A 24,358-nucleotide genomic window follows, 5' to 3' on the forward strand; every position below is an offset into this window, starting at 1 on the left:
CCGTGCATGGGTTGAAAGAGAAGTATGGGGGGAGGGGGATGCCGGAAAACTTTGCTCTAGAGACTAAACATGGGTTTCACCACTTCAAGCCTCCAATAAGCAAAGTGGTGGTATTTCACCGGTTGATGAAAGTCATCTACCACGTCTTGCAGTGATGCTTTTTTTTTTTTATTATTATTAAAGTAGTGCATATCAAGATGTGTAGATACGAAAGCCATTCTGTCATGAGTTAATAAGAACATTTCGTGCATTTAGTTATGGGAGTTGTAAATAACCACCAAACAAATTTTGTGTAGGACAAAATATTCCTGAAAAATTCATTATTAGCATTAGCACTAGTAGAGACATATGATGCAAGAAGGCAAGCTTATACAGCATCAGAAGGTAAAAAAAAACAAAAAAACACCACCTATTTCACCCATCAATTTGCTCCAAAAGCATGTCCAGTTCTTTCTTGAATTTATTTAAGCTATCAACTTTCACAACAACAGATAGAAGTTAGTTCCAGCACAGGTCCCTCCGTAGCCAGGTGAAAAGGAGCAGCAGTGTGTAGCACACGCTTCTTGATTAGACTGGGGTTGAAGTCCACCAAATACGGAGGATGCTGATAGGTCAGGGAATGACCACCACATATCCTGGAGCAATATGGCCTTAGTTGCTAATGCTCCTAAAAACCAAAAAATAACAAATAGTTCCAGAAATCAACCAGCCGCTGGCTAAAGGCAAATTTCCGCACATCTATTCTACAACTGTCTTTCCTCAATTTTAATTTATACTCCTTGAGGTGTATAATCTGAGCAAGAATCCCATCAGCATTAAGCTTGCTCAAACCATTCACGGCCTTATACACCTCAATCAGATCATCTCACAGATGTATAGTTTCCAGATGCTGCAATTTGCAGAACTTTTTAAGCCTTTCTTGGTAACAGCAACCCTTTGTTCCCCTCACCAACCTTGTTGCTCTTCTCTATACTCGTTTCAGCAGCTCTACATCCTTCTTAAAATGAGGCCTTCAGAACTGTATCCAGTACTCAAGGTGTGGCCTGATCATTGTCTTATACAATAACCACCACCTTATTCCTTCTAGCAAAATTCCTGCATATCATTGACAACACTCTATGAGCTACTCTGGCAGCCTATCTGCACTGCTCAGAAAACTTCATATCTGACTGCACAATTATCCCCAGGTCTTTTTCTACCCTGAGTGTAGTACTGAACAGTTGGCACAGAGTTTCAATTGATTTCTGCTAGACATCGCCAATGACACATGCTCTGACTTTTGTGGTTAGTCGATTATCGTTTATGTGAGTGTGCCATTTCTTGAGTTTGATGCTATCGTGAAGTGTTAGTGTGGAAAGATGAGTTCAATAGAAACCGGAGTAATGAAGAGCTTTTGGTGAAAAATATATATATTTTTAAATTTTTTGTTTACATCAATTCCATGTGATCATGTTAGTTTTCATAGTTGATTTCCATTGTGCTACCGAAACTCGTATTAAATTAATGTGAGATTGAGTTTTGTCCTAATATTAGAAATGCTGGCTCTGTGATATCCCCTATTTCCCCGTGTATAAGACACACCTTTTTTTCAAAAAATTTGGGGTCTAAAAACTGGGTGCGTCTTATACAGTGGTTGTAGATTTTTTTTACTTGCATTTCGTGCTTGTTGTCTTTGCGCTTATTGTTTTGCACTTGTTACTGGTGTATTAGGTTACGTTTTGCCACGTTCTGTCCAGAAATGGCTCAGAAAAGATTTTCGGACAGTGCTGAATTCAAGTTAAAAGTGATCCAGTTTGCAAAAGTGAATGGAAATCGTGCTGCTGAACGTAAGTTTGGTCCTCCTCCAACTGAGAAAACAATCCGAGATTGGCTACGGGAAGAAGAAACCCTACTGAAAATGCCACGGCAGAAGAAGGCCATGAGAGGCAAGTCAGCAAAATGGCCTAATTTAGATAGGGAATTGAAGATATAGATTGAGGAGCAAAGGGCAATTGGAATTCCTGTGTCCAAAGATGGTTCAGCATGAGGCAAGAATTGCTGATGAAAAAGAAGTTACTGATTTCAAAGGAGGACACGATTGGTGCTTCAGGTTCATGAAACGGAATGGACTAAGCATGCATACACGCACCAGACTTGCCCAAAAGATGCCTGAAAGCTATGAGCAGAAGGTCATTGAATTTCATCGTTTTGTCATTCAATGTCGGAAGACACATCAGTTTGAGTTGGGACAGATTGCAAATATGGACAAAGTCCCCCCCCCCTTCAATTTGATGTCCCAAGTAACAGAACTGTTGATAAGAAGGGAGTGAAAACTGTAACTGTGAAGACAAGTGGACATGAAAAGAGCCATTATGCAGTTCTAGCTTGTTGTGCCGACAGAACCAAGCTGCCTCCTATGCTGATTTTCAAATGCAAAACAATGCCAAAAGAAGACATTCCTTGAGGAGTGATTGTCCACGTTTATGACAAGGGTTGGATGGATCAGGATGGAATGAAGATCTGGTTTGAGAAAGTTTGGAGCAGGAGACCAGGTGAGCTCTTACGCAAACCTGCCCTATTGGTGCCTAATCAGTTCAGGGCGCACACATAACAAAAAATACAAAGATTGCTGCAGAGCAAAAAACAAAACTTGCTGTCATACCTGGAGGCTTGACATCCCAGCTCCAACTACTTGATGTCAGCATTAACAAACCCTTCAAAGCTGACATGAGAGACGAATGGAACCAATGGATGAAGTCTTCTGGGGACAATTTGACACCGGCAGGAAGAGTGAAGAAACCAACTATAGGAGAAGTTTGTACCTGGGTGAAAAGATCCTGGGATAATATCAAGATTGAGATCGTTGTCAAGTCATTTAAGAAGTGTGGCATTTCAAATGCCATAGATGGAACTGAGGACGAGGCAATATATGAAGACAGTGATTCATCATCAGACACAGATGAGGACAAGCTAATGGATGGGAGTTTTGACAGTGATGAGTTGTATGAATTTTATGATGAATAAAACTTGAGTTCAATAACTTTATGTAATACATTTTTTTCAAATTTCTGGCCACAAAATTAAGGTGCATCTTTTACATGGGAGCGTCTTATACATGGGGAAATACGGTATATTAGTACAGTCACAAAACTTGAGCCAAAAAGTTACATTGATTTTGCAAGATTGAGGTAACATGACAGAGTACAGTGGAGTTGCTGAACACCAGAGATGTTAGTTCATAATGGTACAGTGAAGTATGGTATTACACCTTGTCTGTTGATGTGCCCAAACATTTTTCTCAACAAGAATTGTGCCCCTGTTATACTTTCGGTAGGAAACTGGTGTCCTCAATACCTTTGAGATAATACTTGTTTTTATACCGATGACGAATAATGACTTGTTCCCCAAAATTTACTACATAAATATTTTAAAAAAAAAGATTTTTCAGTAAAGTAAATAAGGCATCTAGGGCTGATGGAATCAACAAACAGAAAATGAACCACAGAACACACATGCAAATTACAGACAGTATATACTCTGTATATTGTTTGTAATTTGTATACTGAAAGAAGCAGCCACAGAGGCAAGTAAACTCTTAGCTATAAGGCTGCTGCAGCATAAGCCCCAGGCTTCCTTGCACCATATGGCTAATAATAATAATAATAATAATAATAATACTCTGGGTTACTGCTACCCATATGCAGTAGTTTGCATTTGTCAATGTTTAACTTCGGTTGCCATCTGCCAACTTTTCTATATCCTGTTGCAGTAGTGTACTGTCATTAACAACCCTGCCAACCTTTGTATCATCTGCAAACTTGGACATTAAGTCTGATATATCTTCATCAATATCATTGATAAATATACAAAACAACAGTGGCCCAACAACAAACCCTGTGGGACTCCACTAATAACATTAGTCCACAAAGAGCAGTGTCCATTGATTACGACTCTGGCTTCTCCCACTCAACCATCCTTTTATCCATTGGACAAAAGGATGGTTGCACATCCTTTTATCCATACTGCTCCAATTTGTACAGTAGTCTTCCATATACAACAGTAACAAAAGCTCTCCTGAAATCCAAGTATATGATATCAAAATTATTTTTTGTGACCACATCATAGTATCCAATCAAATTGGTCAGACGACTTCCCCCTTAACAAACCAGTGATGTGTCTGAGCCCAACAGCAGTCTTCTCTAGATGATCCTGCAATGCTGCTTTAACCAATGACTCCATTATTTTCTCTGGAACAGAAGTTAAACTAACAGGTTTGTAATTACTCATGTCACCCTTTGATCCCCCCCCCTTGTGAATTGGGGGATACATTTGCACATCTCCAGTCTGGGCGCACCTCCCCTGAATCCAAGGATGCTCTCACAATTATTGCTAGAGATTTGCTTATTTTCTTTGCTGTCTCCTTTAATATAAGTGGATAGATCCCATCCACACCAGATTCCTTTCTTACGTTGAACTTCAACAATTTCTCCTCCACTTTACTCTCAGTTATTACAAAACATATAGCTCCCTGTTAGATTGTGATAAACTTCTGGCATCCACTTCCCTACAGAAGACTTGATTACAGACTAGCTTATATCTACCATATGCTTCTGTGTTGCCTGATAATTTATATGCATCCCACATTTTTCTTCTCTGCCACAAGTCTCATTAGTTCATATGATACCATTTAGGCCTAAACCTTGAACAGTATTTCTTAGTTGGTATGAAAAGCCTAGGAGTTTCCAAGAGACATCACATTGTACATTGTTCTAAAGACACATTTCCCGTGTGATGTCTTCAGCCAGATGCTGAGTATACCTGCAGAGAATTTGGTGAATGATCTTACAGTTCTTGAATGCATTGAATGTGAGCAATGCTTACAATGACATCTTTTTATGCATGCATACACCAAGTTTTAACTTGTGTGCCAGTCTATTGGAAACCTGTTTTGAGTGAACACATTTTACTCATTTATTGTGTGTGTACTGAAAACGATGAAATTTGAACAATATGTAAACATTAAATTTTGTAGTTAATTTGGAAAGTCAGCCATAGAAATACATGTTACAGCTTATAGATGATGTATGAAAAAAAAAAAAAAGTTTTTCAAGTGGTTGCTTGTCAACACCTAGAAACGATCAATGAAATCCATACCATCATTCGACTGGACTGATGATTGACCATTTGAAAGACTTCTGAGGACTGACTTTCATTTGATTTCGTTCAGACCATTTTGACTGAGGATTTGGGCATGAGAAAATAAGCACAAAGTTTGTTCCGTGCATTCTGACTTAAGATCAAAAATGTCATTGAGTGCTCATTTCATCTGAGTTGTTTGAGCAAGCTGTGTTGGATCCTACATTTTTAACAAAAATTATAATAGGTGATGAGTCTTGGGTGTGTGGATATTACCCTCAGATGAAGGATCAAAGCTCTCAATGGGAAACAACTTTATTACAAAGGTCAAAAAAGGTTAAATAGTCAAGATCGTACATGACAGTCATGCTTATTACATTCTTTTACAAGGGGATAGTGTTATCAAATTCGTTCCATGAGACACTGATGTTATGTCACTTACAGCAGATGCAATCCATTTTAGAAGTAAAGGGGGGAGGGACTTCATGAAGTAGGCAAAGAGAGTCAATACAGATATTAAATTTACTATTTTATAATAACAGAATGATATAATAAAAATAAATAAGATGAACAATATTAAATTTTTTTTAAAAATGGCAATTTCAAATAAGTGAAATTCACTGAAGACAACAGTTAGTCTACTTTGGAAGACTCCCTTTACATCGAAAAGACTGCATCCAGTAATCTCTTTGAGTTCAATCATTCCAACCCAAGCACGGTACTAAGTGCTATAGGTTCTAATACCTCTCGTGTTTGGGGTTCACATAAAAAAAAAAACATAGTACAATTATACAAACATTTTTCTACAGTTTTCATCAATATGTTTAAATTTTACAAAATTGCTTTTATTCTTAAATTTTCTTAATTAATTTTGTACCAGGTATGGGGTCTATGAGAGTCCGAGGATTGACTTTCAGGAGAAAAAAATTATTAGAAGAAATGTTCTAATAATTTTTTTTCCAGTGGATAAAATTAATTTATTTTACCTCAAAGAACCATTATTTTTTGCCCATTCCTTCTAATAATTGGTCCGCTTCTTTAAATTTCACTAGTCATATCAGTTTAATAGTAATTTTTTACACCTAGTTAGAGGTGCAAATAAATTTTGATTATAGCTCATCAACTTATGTTTAAGGTATGTATATCTGTCGATACAAACAGAACAGATGCAACCTAATGAGACTTTTCAGAGTGGAGGAAAAAGGGTAATAAAAACTTAAGCCTTTCTTCGTAAGAGCACCCCTTTGTTCCATTCACTAATCTTGTTGCCCTTCTCTGTACACGTTCCAGCAGCTCTACATCCTCCTTGAAATGAGGCCTCCAGACCTGTATGCAGTACTCTAGGTGTGGCCTGACCATTGCCTTATACAAGGGAATAATCACTTCCTTATCCCTGCTGGAAAAATTCCTGTATATCATTGACAATACTCCATGAGCTACACTTGCAGCCCGTCTGCACTGCTCAGAGAACTTCATATCTGCCTGCACAACCACCCCCAAGTCCCTTTCATTCTCTACCACTGTCAGTGTAGTACCACAGAGTTGATACGTTGCTCTGGGGTTGCTGTTTCCCATGTGTAGTACTTTACATTTGTCAATGTTAAACTTCATTTGCCACCTCTCAGCCCATCTGCTCAACCTTTCCAGATCCTGTTGCAGTAGCATAGTGTCAGTAGTGTCCTTGACAACCCTGCCAACCTTTGTATCGTCTGCAAACTTGGACATTAAGCTTGATATACCATCATCAATATCATTTATAAATACAGAAAACAATGGACCCAACACTGAGCCCTGAGGGACTCCACTAATAACATTAGTCCACGATGAGCAGTGTCCATTGATTACCACTCTCTGTCTTCTCCCCCTCAACCACCCCTTTATCCATAGCAGCAATTTGCCTCCAATGTCACACTGCTCCAATTTGTGTAGCAGTCTTCCATGTGCAACAGTATCAAAAGCCTTTCTAAGATCCAAGTATATAATATCAAAGCTATTCCCTGCATCCAGTTCTTTTGTGACTGCATCATAGTATCCAATCAAGTTGGTCAGGCAAGACTTCCCCTTAACAAAACCATGCTGTGTCCGAACTATACCTGAAGTCTTGTCTAAATGATCCTGCAGTGCTTCTTTAACCAGTGCCTCCATTAATTTTCCTGGAACAGAAGTTAAGCTCACAGGTCTATAATTACTTGTGTCAGCCTTTGACCCTCCTTTGTGAATTGGGGTCACATGTGCACATTTCCAGTCTATGGGTACCTCCTGAGTCCAAGGAAACTCTCATAATTATGGCTAAGGGTTTGCTTACTTCCTTTGCTGCCTCCTTTAATATAACTGGATATATCCCATCCACCCCGGGTGCCTTTCTTGTGTTTTTATCTTCAGCAACCTCTCCTCCACCTTACTCTCAGTTATTTCAAGATTCTGTAGCTTACTGCTAGAGTTGAATACACCTCTGGCATTCCCCTCGCTGAATAACTCCTCATGTGTGAATGTCGATGCAAAATATTCATTTAGTTTGTTAGCTACCTGAGCAGGATCATCAACAGTTGACCTATCAATATCAAGTGGACCAATCTGATTCATCCCCTTCCTTCTAGAGTTTAAATAAGTAAAGAACTCTGCTGTTTTTCTTTGCATCCCTTGCCAAGGATTTCTCGTAATCTGCCTTCGCCTGCCTAACCTCCTTTGTAACTTGGTTGCATATCAACTTGAATCTATCATAGGCTTCTGTGTCATGTGTTAATTTGTAAGTATCCCATGCATTTTTCTTCTCTGCCATATGCCTCATTAGTTCATCTGACATCCATTGTGGCCTAAACCTTGAACAATATTTCTTAGTTGGTATGTAAAGCCTAGTAGCTTCCAAGATAAGTTCTTTGAATGCTTCCCATTTTGAATTTGCTGTTGGCAACATCTCAGTTGGTCCCACTGTATAGAATTTAAATACTGTCTCAGTCCATCGTAGTCGCCTTTACGGAAGCAATAACCCTTCCCTTTACCCCTCTTTGAGTAAATCCCACTTCAGCACACTGTGATCACTGCCACCTAGTGGTTCATTTATCTGCAGATTCTTAATGCATGAAGAATCACTGCTGATAATCAAATCAAGGGTATCCCATTTATCACAACCCTCTGCCTCCTGCCCTGAAGCTATCCTGCTATCCATCTAAGGATTTTCCCAGTGATTCCAACCTGTTCCAGCTTATAAAGCAACCGCTTACGTGGATTGAGTCCAAAGCTTTGCTGAAATGTAAACAATGTCGAAATTATTCCCTAAATCCAGCTCGTGAGTGACCCTTTCAAAATAACAAACCAGATTTGATAAACATGATTTTCCCTTTACAAAACCATGCTGAGTATCCTTGAGAATTTCAATTCTATCCAAATGATCCTGAATTCCACCATGATTGATCATTGCCTCCATGATTTCCCCTACGACTGAAGTCAGACTGACAGGTCGATAATTTCCAACTTCACTTTTAGAGCCACCCTTATGTATGGGAGATACATTGGCACTTTTCATATCCAATGGAATCTCCCCGGAGTCTAGTGATGCTCGCATAATTAGCCTCAATGGTTCAATGCACTCAATTGCCGCCTCCCTTAAGATTATAGGGTATATTCCAACTCCAGGAGCCTTATTGGCCTGTAGGCTCGAACGTTTTTCATTAAATAGTCTTGCAATATTTCAATATTGCTTTTATTAATTACTTTTTTTTTCTACTTCGCTCCCAAAATTTCCCATTGCCACAAAAGGTTTTTCCTTTGTAAATATCGATGCAAAATAACTTGAGTTCATCTGCAACAGTTATTTTGCATTTATCTGACCAATATTATCAGATAAACGTGTGTCAGTATTACCCCCCCCCCTAATTAGCAGTTTCCTTGAACCTTTAAGGTATCCTCAATAATACTGGCAAAAACTTTTGCACCACCTTTGTTCCCATCTCTACAAAACAAATTCCTTCTACTACAAGTGTGGGCCATGCTGATAGAAATTTCCCCCCCTAAAGCCTTGCAGAGTCCTTCATCTTGAGTTAATCCACAAGGCTTTTAACATATAATCCCTCCTATCGTGTCTGGGCAGAATTGCAGACACAGACATTGGGGCCTAGCTCGCGGCATTTCCTCGGCATGGTCCTGTATTTTTTCAGCAAATCATCAGATCGTGTACGTTTAATGTCATTAGTCCCATATGAATAATAATATTCTCTTTACCCCCCCTTAAAATCTGACAATCTGTTGGTGACAACATTAATAGTTGCTCCTGGCAGACATACCCTGGTTCTACTCCACCTATCCTTATTACAAAAAAATATTCCCCATTTCCCTGACAATGGAGTCTCCTAATAAAACAATATCCTTTTTAACCAGAGTAGTTTGGGAAAATCATGAAGGTTTTTCTGTTTTGAGGCGCGAATCGGGTGTGCATCACTTGGTAGATTGCTGGAGTCTTGAGTCCCTGATGAGCTCCCAGATGCATTATCGAGGGCAAGCACCCGTTTTTCCAGTGACTCAAATTGTTCCATCGGTGCACCAAATTGTAATTTAAGATCGGCGCACTCCTTACATCGATCACAAAGAAAAAAAATCCTCAGGTGAGCTATGATTAGTCACCAGGTCGACCTTGGAAAACATTCCACAGGTTCCGCAACGGATTAAATCATGACACCCGTAAATCATCGTCGTCTATTTCCGTGTGAATCACGATACCCTCTGACGTGTTTAAGGCAGATCTCGTAACTACCATTATAAAATTAGCTAAATATCAATGAAAATTAACTTTAAAAAATTATATCTATAATATTATAAAAATCAAACTGTTTCAGGAAAACCTATAACAAAATAATCCAACAATATCTAAATAAATCAAATATTTAAAAGCACTAATCTACAGTAATCCAATCCACTTAACTGAGGAGCCCTGACGCGAGGGTGTGTTGCCATTTAAGGAATTTTGTAAAGATAGAAGATCTAAACATAATATTTTTATTATTTAGCATGATATTGTAGTTCTACAATGTCACGCGATATAATAAAAGTATTATTTTTGGGTATGATTTCTTTTTCAATGTTTCTCTCTTCCAACCTCTCAAACTTCTGTAACCCCCAAGGGGTCGGGACCCCTGAGTTCTGCACCCCCTTCTCCAAGCGTAAGATCCTGCATTAAAACACAGCTGCTACTTTTCTGACTATTCCTGAAGTCTATCTAAGTTGTCCTGAAGCAGCTTTGCTTGGGCTGATCATTAACTAATCAACCGATCATGATATCATCTTCAAATATGACATTACACCCTATATCCCTTTAATGATGTCATTTAGGAAAATTAAAAACAGCAGTAGATCGGTAATGAGGCCACTGAAGGGGGAATGTAATGCACTTCTTACATTAGCCCAATCTGAAGAATAACCATTAATCAACCCTCAGTATCCTGCCCTGCAGCCATTCTGTGATTCATCTAAGGATTTTCCCAGTGATTCCAATATGTTATAGTTTGTACAGTAACCCCTCATGTGGGACTGAGTCAAATGCTTTGCTGAAATCCAAGTAAACAATGGTGAAATTATTTCCTGCATCCAGCTGATAAGTGACTGTCAAAATAGCAAAACCATGCCATTACAAAACTTCACGTGACAAAACCTTGCTGTGTTTCATTCAGAATCCCATTGCTATCTACAGGTCTCTGGTTTGCACTCTTAATCATTGCCTCCAAGATTTTTGTAACCACTGAAGTCAGCCTAACCAGTCTGTAGTTACCCACTTTGCTCTAAGAGCAACCTTTATGTACTTGATACATTGGCACTTCTTCAGGGCAAAATGAGCTTCTAATGCACTCTTGATTATTTTGATGTTATATCCCTTTTTCCTCCAAGATTTTCTGTATTACTAAAGTCAGACTGTCTGGTCAACAGTTACCCACTTCACTCCTTTATGAATTGGTAATACAGTAGCACTTCTCCAGTCTAAAGGAATCTCTTCCGAGTCTAATGCTGTCCTTATAATTAATTTTCATAGTTTGGTGCACTTTCTTGCCAACTCCTCAAAATTTCTGGATATATGTCATCAACTGCAAGAGCCTCTCTTGCCTTCAGGCTTGAAAGTTTTTCTAATAAATCTGAGATTTCAATATTGTTAATTTCACACTTTCCAGCTTCACTCAATACAGTTTCTCTTCTCTTCTCCAAGGAGGGTCTTTCTTCTGCTAATATTGATACAACGTACCTGATCAGTTCACCTGCAACATCACTTTGGTGTTATCTAAGACTTTCCTACACCCATTACACAAGAGTCTCATCAGATTTGTTCTTTTCTGCTTTATATTTGCATATGTGAAAACTCCTTGACCGTACTCTTTTCCAGTGATTTCTTCTAATCTGGCTCTGCCAGCAGATTCCTTTTCTGTGGTACCATTGCAGATCAGTTTGTAGCTGTTATAAGCTTCAAAACTTTTAAGTTTTGAAGCTTATAACAGCTACAAACTATTCATCCATGCAGAATTCTCCTTGTGCTGCACTTGCTTAACTGTATATATGCATTCAAGGTGTAGAATTATGATATATCATTATGTTTGGTGTAGAATATATATATTCTATGGATTATATAATATCTATTCTATATACATTATTCTAATGTATTTGCACTCTGAGAGCTATATCTCCAGTTGATGAGGTCATATTAGCACCTTAAACTGGCATAATATTGTTTTCCTGAAATTAATAACCACTCTTTTGTCTTTACAGTTGCTCTCTCTCTCTCTCTCTCTCTCTCTCTCTCTCTCTCTCTCTCTCTCTCTCTCTCTCTCTCTCTTTCCCCCTCATCATTCAATAAAACTCCATAATTACTCCAAGTTAATGTTTCTTGTTCTGTCAGCCCTCTGATGTCATCTAGATTATGTTTGATGATCAACTCTTGAATATTCATTCTCCTAGTATTTTCCCTAACATGCCGATACAAATAACATCCACTAACTGATTTAAAATTTTTTCCCATAGTGAATTTCTCCTGCTCCAATTAATTAGGATGTCTCTATTGATGTTCTCTGTCGAACTAATCCGCAAACTCTCGAGCCACTTGCGGTCCCAGAACCTATGCGCCCGATCTGTGATGATAGCTTCATCCAGGGAGATCTGGTGTTAAACTACATAGGAATTTATACCACATCAGGGGAGACAAAAGACAGTGTTTTAATGAGATAAGTGAGAGGGTGACTTCAGTACATCTGTCACTTGTGATTAGTATGGTGTCAACAAAAACAAGACAAATTTCTGACATCTATAGACAGAGGCATATGGGGAAGTTTGATAGACTCAGAGAGCAAACCAGGTTCAAAAGCAATAGTGATAATACTGCTAATAATTTTATAGTGAACATGAGCAGCAAACAGTTACTCAAAGAACAGATAGAGGTTTTAAAAATACCCATTGCAGAAATAGCGATGGGTATGGAAAAAGCGATAAATAAGTTGCCCGAAGATAGGGCAAATGTAATTCGAGTTAAAACAGCAGCCATTCTGAGTCAAGCCAAGAGAGCCCCCGCTAATCTTAGTGTGAAACAGAAAGTAGCACTTAGGAGCCTCAAACAAGATGACAGTATTGTGGTCTTACCAGCGGACAAAGGCAGGCTAACGGTGGTCCTTGATAAAGAAGCATATCTAAGTAAAGCATTAGATCTATTGAATGATCAAACAACTTATAAGGTCATTCAAAAAAGCCCATTAATGAATTTGGAACGTCAGGTAAATAGAATGGTCCAGAGTTGGCTCAAGTCCAACAAAATTTCCAAAGAGCAGTATTGGACATTACACGCTACAGGGAGCCAGATACCGAGATTTTATGGCTTACCAAAAACACACAAAGTGGGTGTACCACTTAGACCTATAGTTTCATTTATTGGCAGTGCCACATATTCCTTGTCTGGTTTCCTGGCCAAAATACTGTCTCCATTAATAGGAACTTCCGAATGCAGCGTCAAAGATAGTAAAGATTTTGTGCGCTTCATAAGAAGTCAGCACATAGAAGAAAATGAAACTATGATATCTTTCGATGTGACATCGCTTTTTACGTGTATTCCTATCGACCATGGGATACTTTGTGCACACATGGCCTTACAGAATGAAACCACCTTGAGTAGTAGAACGCAATTAAACTTAAAAGATATTTGTAAAGGTATAGAACTATGCCTCTCAAGCACCACCATGATTTTTGGTAATATCATGTATAAGCAGGTTAACGGTACAGCCATGGGTTCCCCCATTAGTGCTTTTATAGCTAATCTAGCTATGGAGGAGCTCGAGGCTAGAATATTTAATGGTCGAGATCTCCCTGTGTGCCCATGGAAGAGATATGTGGATGTTACATTCTCAATTATTTAAAAGGGGGTTGAAAATGAAGTGGTGAATTTTAAATGGCTTCTCCCCATTCATACAATTTATGACAGATCAAAATCGCACTGTAGTACCTCCGAGGATAGGAAAGAAGAATATGAACGTTTCACGGCAGTTCTTGCAAAGTGTGGCTACCCCCCAGAGGATTATACAAAAGTAAATTGGAGGAGAGGCGAACCCTTCACTCCAATAGCCACTGCATACATTCCCTACTATCCGGGCTTAACTGAGCATAGAACTAGGGTACTAAGAAATTATCAGACGCGTTGTGTGCAGATTCCAGGCCGGAAGCTGCACACAATCGTGTCACAAGTAAAAGACCCCATTCAAAAAGAGAATGCTAGTGGGGTTGTTTATAGTATTAAATGCCCGGATTGTGGGGAATGTTATGTAGGAGAAACAAAGCGCCGTCTCAAAGAACGGCTGGGGGAGCACACTAAGGAATATAGATTGTGGTAAGTCCGCCATGGCCGAGCATTTTTGGGAGAAGCAACACCAGATCTCCCCGGATGAAGCTATCATCACTGATCGGACGCATAGGTTCTGGGACCGCAAGTGGCTCGAGAGTTTGCGGATTAGTTCGACAGAGAGCGTCAGTAGAGACAAAGGTTTGCGGATTCATCCCCTCTTTGAGGCCACGATCCTCAGAAGAGATGAACGATTTCATATGACGCGCTCTTGGTCCCAGTACACAGGACAGGAAAATAGAACACGTGGGGATGAACACGTGATTTACACTGTGAACCTGCTGGTACTTAAGAAGCACCGCAGTAAGCTACCGCTGAAGAAAGCTACGGTCGGTTTCATCGCTTTTAACCCGGTATTTTATTCGATGTGTGTGTATATATATATATATATATATATATATATTTTTTTTTATCCTTTTTAGTTGTAAAGTTTATTTTAATTGTAAAATTATAGTAGTAAACACATCGTTTTTTTTTTTTAATTCCAGTTTCCTTGTCTTATTTTAATACGTGGTTGGTGAGAAACATTTAAAATCAAAATAATTAGAACCAAATTGAAATTTCCCATAATAAGACACTCACACTTGCAACCCATTCCATTGCCTTTGTAGAGGTTCTCGGAATCTTCTGGTCTATAGATTTTTCCCGGTGTGATTATCTTTTTTTTTTTTTTTTTTTTTATGTGAACCCCAAACACGAGAGGTATTAGAACCTATAGTACTTAGTACAGTGCTTGGATTGGAGGTTGAGAAGACGAAAGAAGATATTTGTTGACATTGGACTTGAACTTCTGTAGATTGTAATTTTCAGGAAATACATATGAAGGAAGGTTGTTCCAGCAAACGGCAGTTCAATGAATAAACGAGGAAGATGAAAAGTTGGTTCTGTGGGTTTGAAGTTGGACAGTAAATGTATGTTGGCTGGTGGCGGAACGTGTTTGGACCATTTTGAAAGAGAGAGCGGGAATTATAGAAGCCACTTCAGAAGAACAGTGCCCATGGAAGTATCTGTAGAAGAGGCATGCAGCAGAAACAGTACGTCTATGAGACAGCGAGTGAAGAGACTCTGTTAGAGATGAATCATTAATTAACCTAACTGCCCTCCTCTGAATGGAATCAAGAAGCCTCAGTGAGGTTTTGGGGGCACCACCCCAGATGTGGGAACAATATTCCATGGCAGGGCGGATTTGCAATTTATACAGAGTGAGCAGCTGTTTGGAAGAAAAGTAACGCCGAGAACGAAAGAGAAAACCAAGATTTTTAGATACCGAGGAAGCATTATTTTTGTAATGTGCTTGTGCCAAGAGAGATTAGAAGTCGGGATAATCGCCAAAAGAGATGTATCATTTTGCCTAGAAATCGGAATGTTACTAAAGATAAGCATAGGAGCATAAGAATCCTTTTTGCGAGATATAAGACAAGACTGAGTTTTAGAAGGGTTGAAATCAACTAAGTTGCCTTTGCCCCACTGGAGAATTACCTGAAGATCGGCATTTAAGGAATAGGTAGCAGATTTTCGAGAAGTTGAAGCTGATTGAGCAGGACAAGGTGTCTCAAAATGGAAAGTGGAAGGTAATGTGCTATCATCGTAATGTGTATCAAAACTACGGGTAGGATTTCCAGTCAATGGAAGAAGGTCATTAATATACAAGAGGAAATGTGTGGGGGAAAAAACTGAACCTTGGGGGACACTGGCATTAGTGGAGAAGTTAGCAGTGAGCGATCAGAGAGAAAACAGGATAACCAATTACTAAAAACAGTTGGCAAACCATAAGATGGAAGCTTGTTTAGAAGACCTTTATGCCAAACACGATCGAAAGACTTTGAGATGTCAAGAGCAACTACTTGTGTTTCACCGAACCTTTCCATTGAATTAGTCCATAAATGGGTAACATAAGCCAGAATATCACCAGTGGATCGACACTGACGGAATCCATACTGGCGATCGTTGATCAGACGGAAGGTTTCTAGGCAGTTTAAGAGTTGGCGGTTAATTGATTTTTCCATTACTTTAGAAAGAGTAGAAGTAATTGTAATGGGACGATAATCGGATGGGAGGGATTTGTCACCCTTTTTAGGAACTGGCTGGATATGAGCAAATTTCCAAGCAGAAGGAAAAACACCTTTGGAATAAGAAAGTGAAAAAGGGCGGCAAAGAATAGGAGTAAGTTCAGGAGCACAGGTTTTGAGAACAAGTGGAGAAATACCATCGGGACCTGGAGCTTTCTTAGCATCGAGATTTTTCAAAATCCTTCTGACATCCTTTTGACGGAAGGCAAAAGGAATCATCGAATGGAGCGTGTTGGGAATGGTGGGAGGTGTTTTACCAAGATCATTAATACATGAGTTGGAAGAAAAATGGGATGCTTGTAGGTCAGTTTTATCCTTGGCTGAAGTGGCAACAGAACCATCTGGTTTGGACAAAGGTGGGAACAGAGATGGGCAAAAGTTGCGGCCAATAACTTTGGCAAGAGACCAGAATGCTAGGCTACCATTAGGGCAAGAAGCAAGTTTTCTACTCTTAGCCTGTTCAATGTCTAGTTTGGACTGATTAATAACTGCTTTACAATTGTTGCAAGCTTTGGTGTAGGCAGAAAATGAAACTGAATAATTAGAAACAAGCCAATTACGATATGCAACATTCTTCTCTTGAATAGCCTTAGCACATTTATTGGAAAACCAAGGTTTAGTTAAAGGACGAGATTTTAAAGTGGAGTGTGGGATATAGGATTTCATTCCTGCAAGAATAATTTCACTGACACGATCTGAGCAAAACATTGACATCAGAAGTTTTGAAACAGTAATCTGACGAAGGAAAAGATGAAAAGAAGTCTCGCAGTCATCACATTTTGCATTCTTGTAATGCCAAACAACATGAGGTTGGGAATAGCCATGAGATAAAGGTTCCATTAGAGAAGGACCTCTCACTTCGACCGTGTACTTAGAAGGGTTGTTTGTGAGAAAAAGATCAAGCGTATTGGCTGTATGATTAGGATTATCCGGTATTCTTGTAGGTAAATGAACAACCTGTGCTAGGTCATTAGTAATTGCAAAAGCCTCAGCATCTCAACCAGCGTGACTAGAAAACGGAAGCCAGCTGGAGTTGTGAACATTAAAATCACCAAGGAAAATTACCTCCCTGTTAGGAAAGTTGGACTGGAGAAAGTCAAGTTGCAAAGAGATGAAGTCAAAGAGCTCCAAGTGATTAGTGGAATTGGGAGAACGGTTGAGACAACAGATGAATTTGACGCAATGAGGTAGAGAGATTTTAAGCCAGAGAGGATCAAAGAGAGGAGATTCCAAATTGCCAAGTCTCTGACAGGGAATATCAGAACGGACATATGCACAAGTACCACCTTTGAGGCGAAAGGAATCATACAGCGAATAATTTGGGCATCTGAGAGGAGCAGTAGTTGAATCAACCGATAACTGAGATTCTGTCTGAAAAAGTACATGGGGTTTGGCAGACTGCAAGTGGAAATGGACATCGTTGAGATTAGAATTGAGACCACGTATATTTGTGAAATGAATTAGGAAGTGAAGGTTTAGGTCGTTTCGCAGATAAGCTTGCACTATTAGTTTGACAATTCATGGCGTATTCAATAGTAACAAAAAGTGGGTGGGTGGGAGGGAGACATGCTGTATGAAGTAATGAAATTTTTGGATATGGCGTACATAGGGTAAGAATATACCCAGATACTGAACATAACGTGGCCTCGACAATTCTTCCCGCATACACACTACTCGAACTCCCTCCAGTCACTATCTGGCAGAGTAGAGGTAACACGATTATACACTAAATGATCCGGAAGCCTCCTAGAGAGTTACCAATAGGTTCAGTCCGGTGTACTAGCTAGCGGGCGGCCTGCGATCACCGTTTTAGAGCTGTACCCTCAAAATGTAAGGAATATTGGATCTCGCCACTATGTTCATCATAACCTCAAAAGTCATCAATCATACTGCATGATGGAAGAGATAGGGAATGGTTGACCGGAACTTAGCTCTAGAGACTAACATGGGTTCCACCACTTCAAGCCTCCAATAAGCAAAGTGGTGGTAATGCACCGGTTGATGAGCGTCATCTACCACCTTGAAATTGCAATTGTTTTCGGAATAACATAAGTATATGGCAATATTTCTTACAGATTGCATCAGATAAGATTGACACGTGTAGGTGATGACGTAATATCGCATCAGCTGTTACTTTCAGCTATATAAGTACGCTCTGCAAGTGTTGCAGTCATTCCTTGCTTCTGTCAAGATGGCGAGTTACGTGCAGTTGACGCCATGAAGAAAGAGTGCTATTGTTGCTTTACATGAGGAAGGATGTTCTTTCTATCATATTGCTTATACCGTGTCTTGTAATCAGTCAACATGAGTAGATTTCTTTCCAAACTCAAGAATACTGGTTCTGCTGATAGAAAAAAAGGAACCGGATGCAAATTAGTCTCTACACTAAAACAGGACTGAGTTTTGCAAAGCGCTTATGTTTTAAAAAACTGTAAAGCTTCTTTGTCTGAGCTGAAAAGAGAATGAGAAGAACATACAGGAGTGGTAGCAAGTGCAGTAACAGTCAGAAGATGCCTCTTCAAAAATGGACTTGTAGCCTGTTGTCTTAAGAAGCCCCCTCTCACACAAAAAATAAAAAGGCCCGATTAAATTGGTGCAAGGAGCATGTCAAATGGACCCCTGAACAGTGAAAGTTAATTATTAGCATTAGCATTAGTAGAGGCATATGGTGCAAGAAAACAAGCTTAATCAGCATCAGCCAAAAAAAAAAAAAAAAAAAAAAAACCCACTCCCATTTCACCCCTCTGTTCGTTCGAAATACCTGTCCAGTTGAGCTTTAAATTTGTTCAGGCTATCAACTTCAACAACAAGTGATGGAGGTCGGTTCCACCAACCAACTACCCGCTGGCCAAAGGCAAATTTCCGCACATCTATCCGTCATCCGTCCTTCCTCAATTTGAATTTATGCCCTCTGAGGTGATTATTCTGAGCAAGATGAAGAATCCCATTGGCATTGAGCATGCTCAAACCATTCAAAGCCTTATACACCTCTATCAGATCACCTCGCCGGTGCCTAGTCTCCAGACTCTGTAATTTGCAAAACTTAAGCCTTTCTTCGTAAGAGCAACCCTTTGTTCCATTCACTAATGAGCTACTCTTGCAGCTCGTCTGCACTACTCAGAGAACTTCATATCTGCCTGCACAATTACCCCCAGGTCCTTTTCATTCTCCACCACTGTCAATGTAGTACCGCAGAGTTGATACGTTGCTCTGGGGTTACCGTTTCCCATATGTAGTACTTTACATTTTTCAATGTTAAACTTCATTTGCCACCTCGAAGCCCATCTGCTCAACCTTTCCAAATCCTGTTGCAGCAGCATAGCGTCAGTAGTGTCCTTGACAACCCTGCCAACCTTCGTATCGTCTGCAAACTTGGACATTAAGCCTGATATACCATCATCAATATCATTTATAAATACAGAAAACAATAAAGGACCCAATACTGAACCCTGAGGGACTCCACTAATAACATTAGTCCACGATGAGCAGTGTCCATTGATTACCACTCTCTGTCTTCTGCCACTCAACCATCCCCTTATCCATAGCAGCAATTTGCCTCCAATGCCACACTGCTCCAATTTGTGCAGCAGTCTTCCATGTGCAACAGTATCAAAAGCCTTTCTAAGATCCAAATATATAATATCAAAGTTATTCCCTGCATCCAGTTCTTTTGTGACTACATCATAGTATCCAATCAAATTGGTCAGGCAAGACCTGCCCTTAACAAAACCATGCTGCGTCTGAGCTATAACTGAATTCTTGTCTAGATGATCCTGCAGTGCTTCTTTAACCAGTGCCTCCATTAATTTACCTGGAACAGAAGTTAAACTAACAGGTCTATAATTACTTGTGTCAGCCTTTGATCCTCCTTTCTGAATTGGGGTTACATTTGCACATCTCCAGTCTATGGGTACCTCCCCTGAGTCCAAAGAAGCTCTCATAATTATGGCTAGGGGTTTGCATACTTCCTTTGCTGCCTCCTTTAATATAACTGGATAGATCCCATCCACCCCAGGTGCCTTTTTTATGTTTATCCTCAACAATCTCTCCTCCACTTTCCTCTCAGTTATTACAAAATCATCCAGCTCACTGCCAATGTTTACTTTACCTACATCATTCTCCTTCCTGAATAACTCCCCATGCGTGAATGTAGATGCAAAATACTCGTTTAGATTGTTAGCCACCTGAGCAGGATCCTCAACTGTTGAACCATCAATATCCAGTGGACCAATCTGATTCATCCCTTTCCTTCTCGAGTTCAAATATGTAAAGAACTCTTTTCTGTTTTTCTTTGCATCCTTTGCCAAGGATTTTTCGTAGTCTGCCTTTGCCTGCCTAATCTCCTTTGTGACTTGGTTACAGACCAACTTATATCTATCATAGGCTTCCATGTCACCCATTAATTTGTATGTATCCCATGCATTATTTCTCGGATGAGAAGAAATTCAACCTGCATGGGAGACAAACGATTTACCGGAGACGTGGTGAAGAATACCATCCAGACTGTATGGTGTCTACAGTGAAATTTCCTACCAGCCAAATGATATGGGGATGCATTTCGTGTCGCAGAGTAGGTCACCTGAAGTTTATAAAAGGTTCCATAAATGCCAATGGATACCTGGCTATATTGGAAGGCAAATTGCTGGCAACCATTAGAGACCATTTCAACCTGCCAAGTAACTGCATCTTTCAGGACGACTCTCCTCCTTGTCATCGGCCGAAAAGTGTAAGTAGGCACTTCTGTAGTTACTTTAGCTTCATTTCTGCATTAGAGGTTCAACAGTAATGTGTTTATATTTGTTACAAGTGAAAAAATGGTTGGAAGAACGGTCCATTACAACTCTTAGCTGGCCAGGAAACAACCCGGACCTGAATCCTATAGAGAACTGTTGGCATCGTGTGGAATCTGCAGTTGCCAGAAAGAAGCCAAAGACCCTTCGTGAACTCCAGGAAGCCATAATTCGTGTTTGAACCACGAACTATCAGTTGATTATCTTCAGAAATTGATCTTGTCAATGCCTCGACAGTGTGCTGCTAACATCAAGGCCAGAGGCAGTTCAACTAAATATTAGTTTGCACCTGGTGAACTTTTCATTTTGTTTTCCATTTAAAATGATAAACTGATGCAAAGTGAGGGCTTCCGATAACATTTCAGCCATAATTATTGTGTTTACCAAAACTGTTGTATAAAGGTTGCAAATGCTCATCTTGGAATACTTTGAGAGCACCTATCAAATATTACTTAGCTTCTTCTTAACTATTAATAAATATCTTTTGTTTATATTTCTATTTTTGATGCTAGTCATCAATGTAATATACCATTGCAAAAAAAGGGTTAGAAATGTAAAATTCCTAAGTGGTACTTTCTGATGCACTTTCTTTGAACACTAGTGTACATTGGTATTATTATGTTTATTTATGAATTGGAAATATGTACATAATGGAGTCAAAAGTTTTGTGGTATTTTCTTATCACTTTGGTCACAGGAACTTGTAACAACAAGGTCTTTTAATAACAGCTCTAACTAAAGAAGGGGCGAGAAAATACCATGAAATGTTTGACTCCATTATGTACATATTTCCAATTCAGAAAGAAACATAATAATACCAACATTGGTTTTGTGTGCTTTATTACCCCCAAACAACACATACATTCTACTTCCTTAGAATGTTTGCCACTCAAACAGTTTTTGTTAAGAGTTCATTTTGCTTTCTCTCTTAGGAGACGGGCAGTAATCTTCCATCATGGTAGTATCCCAGCAACCTTGGTATCTCTTTACCACCATGGATATGTCCTGATGAAAGCATTCCCCTTTCTCATCACTTACATCTCCCAAACATTGAAGGGTAAAAAACTGAGATGGCGATGAAGAAAGTGAATTTTCAAAGGCCCGATTAATTTGGTGTGAAAGTCGGCAGTGCATATCTTTATAAAATTGCAGCATTTTTAATTGTTAGTTTAATATCCTGTAGCTTTGTTTCAAATACATCCATGAGGCTCAATTAAAATTCCTTCTTTCAGCTTTGAATCTGTTAAATTTGGAAATCTCATAGATAGCAGAATCCACTTCCTTTTTTTATCCAGAGCCTTAACAAAATTTTCATTAATCCAAGCTTTATAAATCATATTTTATATTACTTCTCCCTGATGAAAATTCACCCTATTCCGTGTTTTAACTGCTGCACACTATAATGTTTTTCAGTTGCAGGAATATAGGGAGGTTTCAGAAACACAAAATATTGTTTCTGAAACCTCCCTAAAGACCAGTGCGTCCAATTACTGTATTTTCCCATGTATAAGACGCACCTTAATTTTGGGGCCCGAAATTTGAAAAAAAAAATGTATTACATAAAGTTATTGAACTCAAGTTTTATTCATCATAAAATTCATACAACTCATCACTGTCAGAACTTCCATCCATTAGCTTGTCCTCATGTGTGTCTGATGACGAATCACTGTCTTCATATATTGCCTCGTCCTCAGTTCCACCTATAGCATTTGAAATGCCACACTTCTTAAATGATCTCAATCTTGATATTATCCCAGGATCTTTTCACCTAGGTACAAACTTCTCCTATAGTTGGTTTCTTCACTCTTCCTGGTGGTGTCAAATTGTCCCTAGAAGACTTCATCCATTGGTTCCATTCGTCTCTCATGGCAGCTTTGAAGGGTTTGTTAATGGTGACATCAAGTGGTTGGAGCTGGGATGTCAAGTCTCCAGGTATGATGGCAAGTTTTGTTCTCTGCAGCAATCTTTGCATTTTTTGTTGTGTGCCCTGATCTGATTAAGCACCAATAGGGCAGGTTTGCGTAAGAGCCCACCTGGTCTCCTACTCCAAACTTTCTCAAACCAGATCTTCATCCCATCCTGATCCATCCAACCCTTGTCATGAATGTGGACAATCACTCCTCGAGGAATGTCTTCTTTTGGCATTGTTTTGCATTTGAAAATCAGCATAGGAGGCAGCTTGGTTCCGTCGGCACAAGCTAGAACAACTGTATAATGGCTCTTTTCGTGTCCACTTGTCTTCACAGTTACAGTTTTCACCCCCTTCTTATCAACAGGTCTGTTACTCGGGACATCAAATTGAAGGGGGGGGGGACTTCATCCATATTTGCAATCTCTCCCAACTGAAACTGATGTGTCTTCCGACATTGAATGACAAAACGAAATTCAAGGACCTTCTGCTCATAGCTTTCAGGCATCTTTTGGGCAAGTCTTGTGCGTGTACGCATGATTAGTCCATTCCATTTCATGAACCTGAAGCACCAATTGTGTCCTCCTTTGAAATCAGTAACTTCTTTTTCATCAGCAATTCTTCTTGCCTCATGCTGAACCATCTTTGTGGACACAGGAATTCCAATTGCCCTTTGCTCCTCAATCCATATCTTCAATTCCCTCTCTAAATCAGACAATTTTGCTGACTTGCCTCTAATAGCCTTCTTCTGCCGTGGCGGTTTCAGTAGGGTTTCTTCTTCCTGTAGCCAGTCTCTGATTGTTTTCTCAGTTGGAGGAGGACCAAACTTACGTTCACTTTTGCAAACTGGATCACTTTTAACTTGAATTCAGCACTGTACGAAAATCTTTTCCGAGCCATTTCTGGGCAGAACTTGGCAAAACGTAACCTAATATACCGATAACAAGTATGAAACAATGAGCGCAAAGACAACAAGCGCAAAAAAGTGGGAAATGCAAGTAAAAAAAATCTACAACCACTGTATAAGACGCACCCAGTTTTTAGACGCCAAATTTTTTGAAAAAAGGTGCGTCTTATACATGGTGAAATACGGTACTTAAGATCAACACCGATATTCCAAACCAAATCACGGTACTTTATTGCATTCAGGATCTTGCACATATTTTCATATATTTCTTTCAAGCCAACAAAATGAACTAAGGGAACTAATAAGAACTTTTCCCCTGTGAAGCAAAACTTCTTGTAAACTCAATTTTGTGGCATCACTAAATATATACCATTCATTGGGATTGTGTTTGATGCCCAGTTCGTTTGGAAGACCTAATATTTTTACAGAAACACACACACCATCTTCCATAATGAAATACTTTGGAGAAAAAAAAAAAAAACACTTTGTGATGTTTTCAATATACTGTAATTTTAGTTCCTGCTTTAAGCAACTTCCACTGATATAACCTGAATGGACTCTGCTTGCTCTTTAGGTAAGGTTATATCACAAACTAAAGTATTCATTCAAACTGCAGCATGTTCAGCAGTTAAAATCTGTTGAAGTGGATGGTCCAGCAAGTCTGCAACACAAGAATCCAGTTGCGGCACCCTAGGGTGCCGCAAAAATATTCCAAGGG

General features: G+C 39.3%; 1 protein-coding gene across 1 annotated transcript; it reads left to right on the top strand.

Moving 5' to 3' along the window:
- The first annotated feature begins 12,485 nt into the window (after positions 1-12,485).
- LOC150076762 (uncharacterized) lies at positions 12,486-13,487 on the top strand. The gene has a single exon (XM_090386642.1). It carries the CDS (start codon positions 12,486-12,488, stop codon positions 13,485-13,487), a length of 1,002 nt encoding a protein of 333 aa, XP_090242768.1.
- The last annotated feature ends 10,871 nt before the right edge of the window (positions 13,488-24,358 follow it).

The sequence above is a fragment of the Mastigoproctus giganteus genome, chromosome 12, assembly GCF_048544385.1.
Source record: "Mastigoproctus giganteus isolate SK-2022 chromosome 12, ASM4854438v1, whole genome shotgun sequence".
Classification (NCBI taxonomy): Eukaryota; Metazoa; Arthropoda; class Arachnida; order Uropygi; family Thelyphonidae; genus Mastigoproctus; species Mastigoproctus giganteus.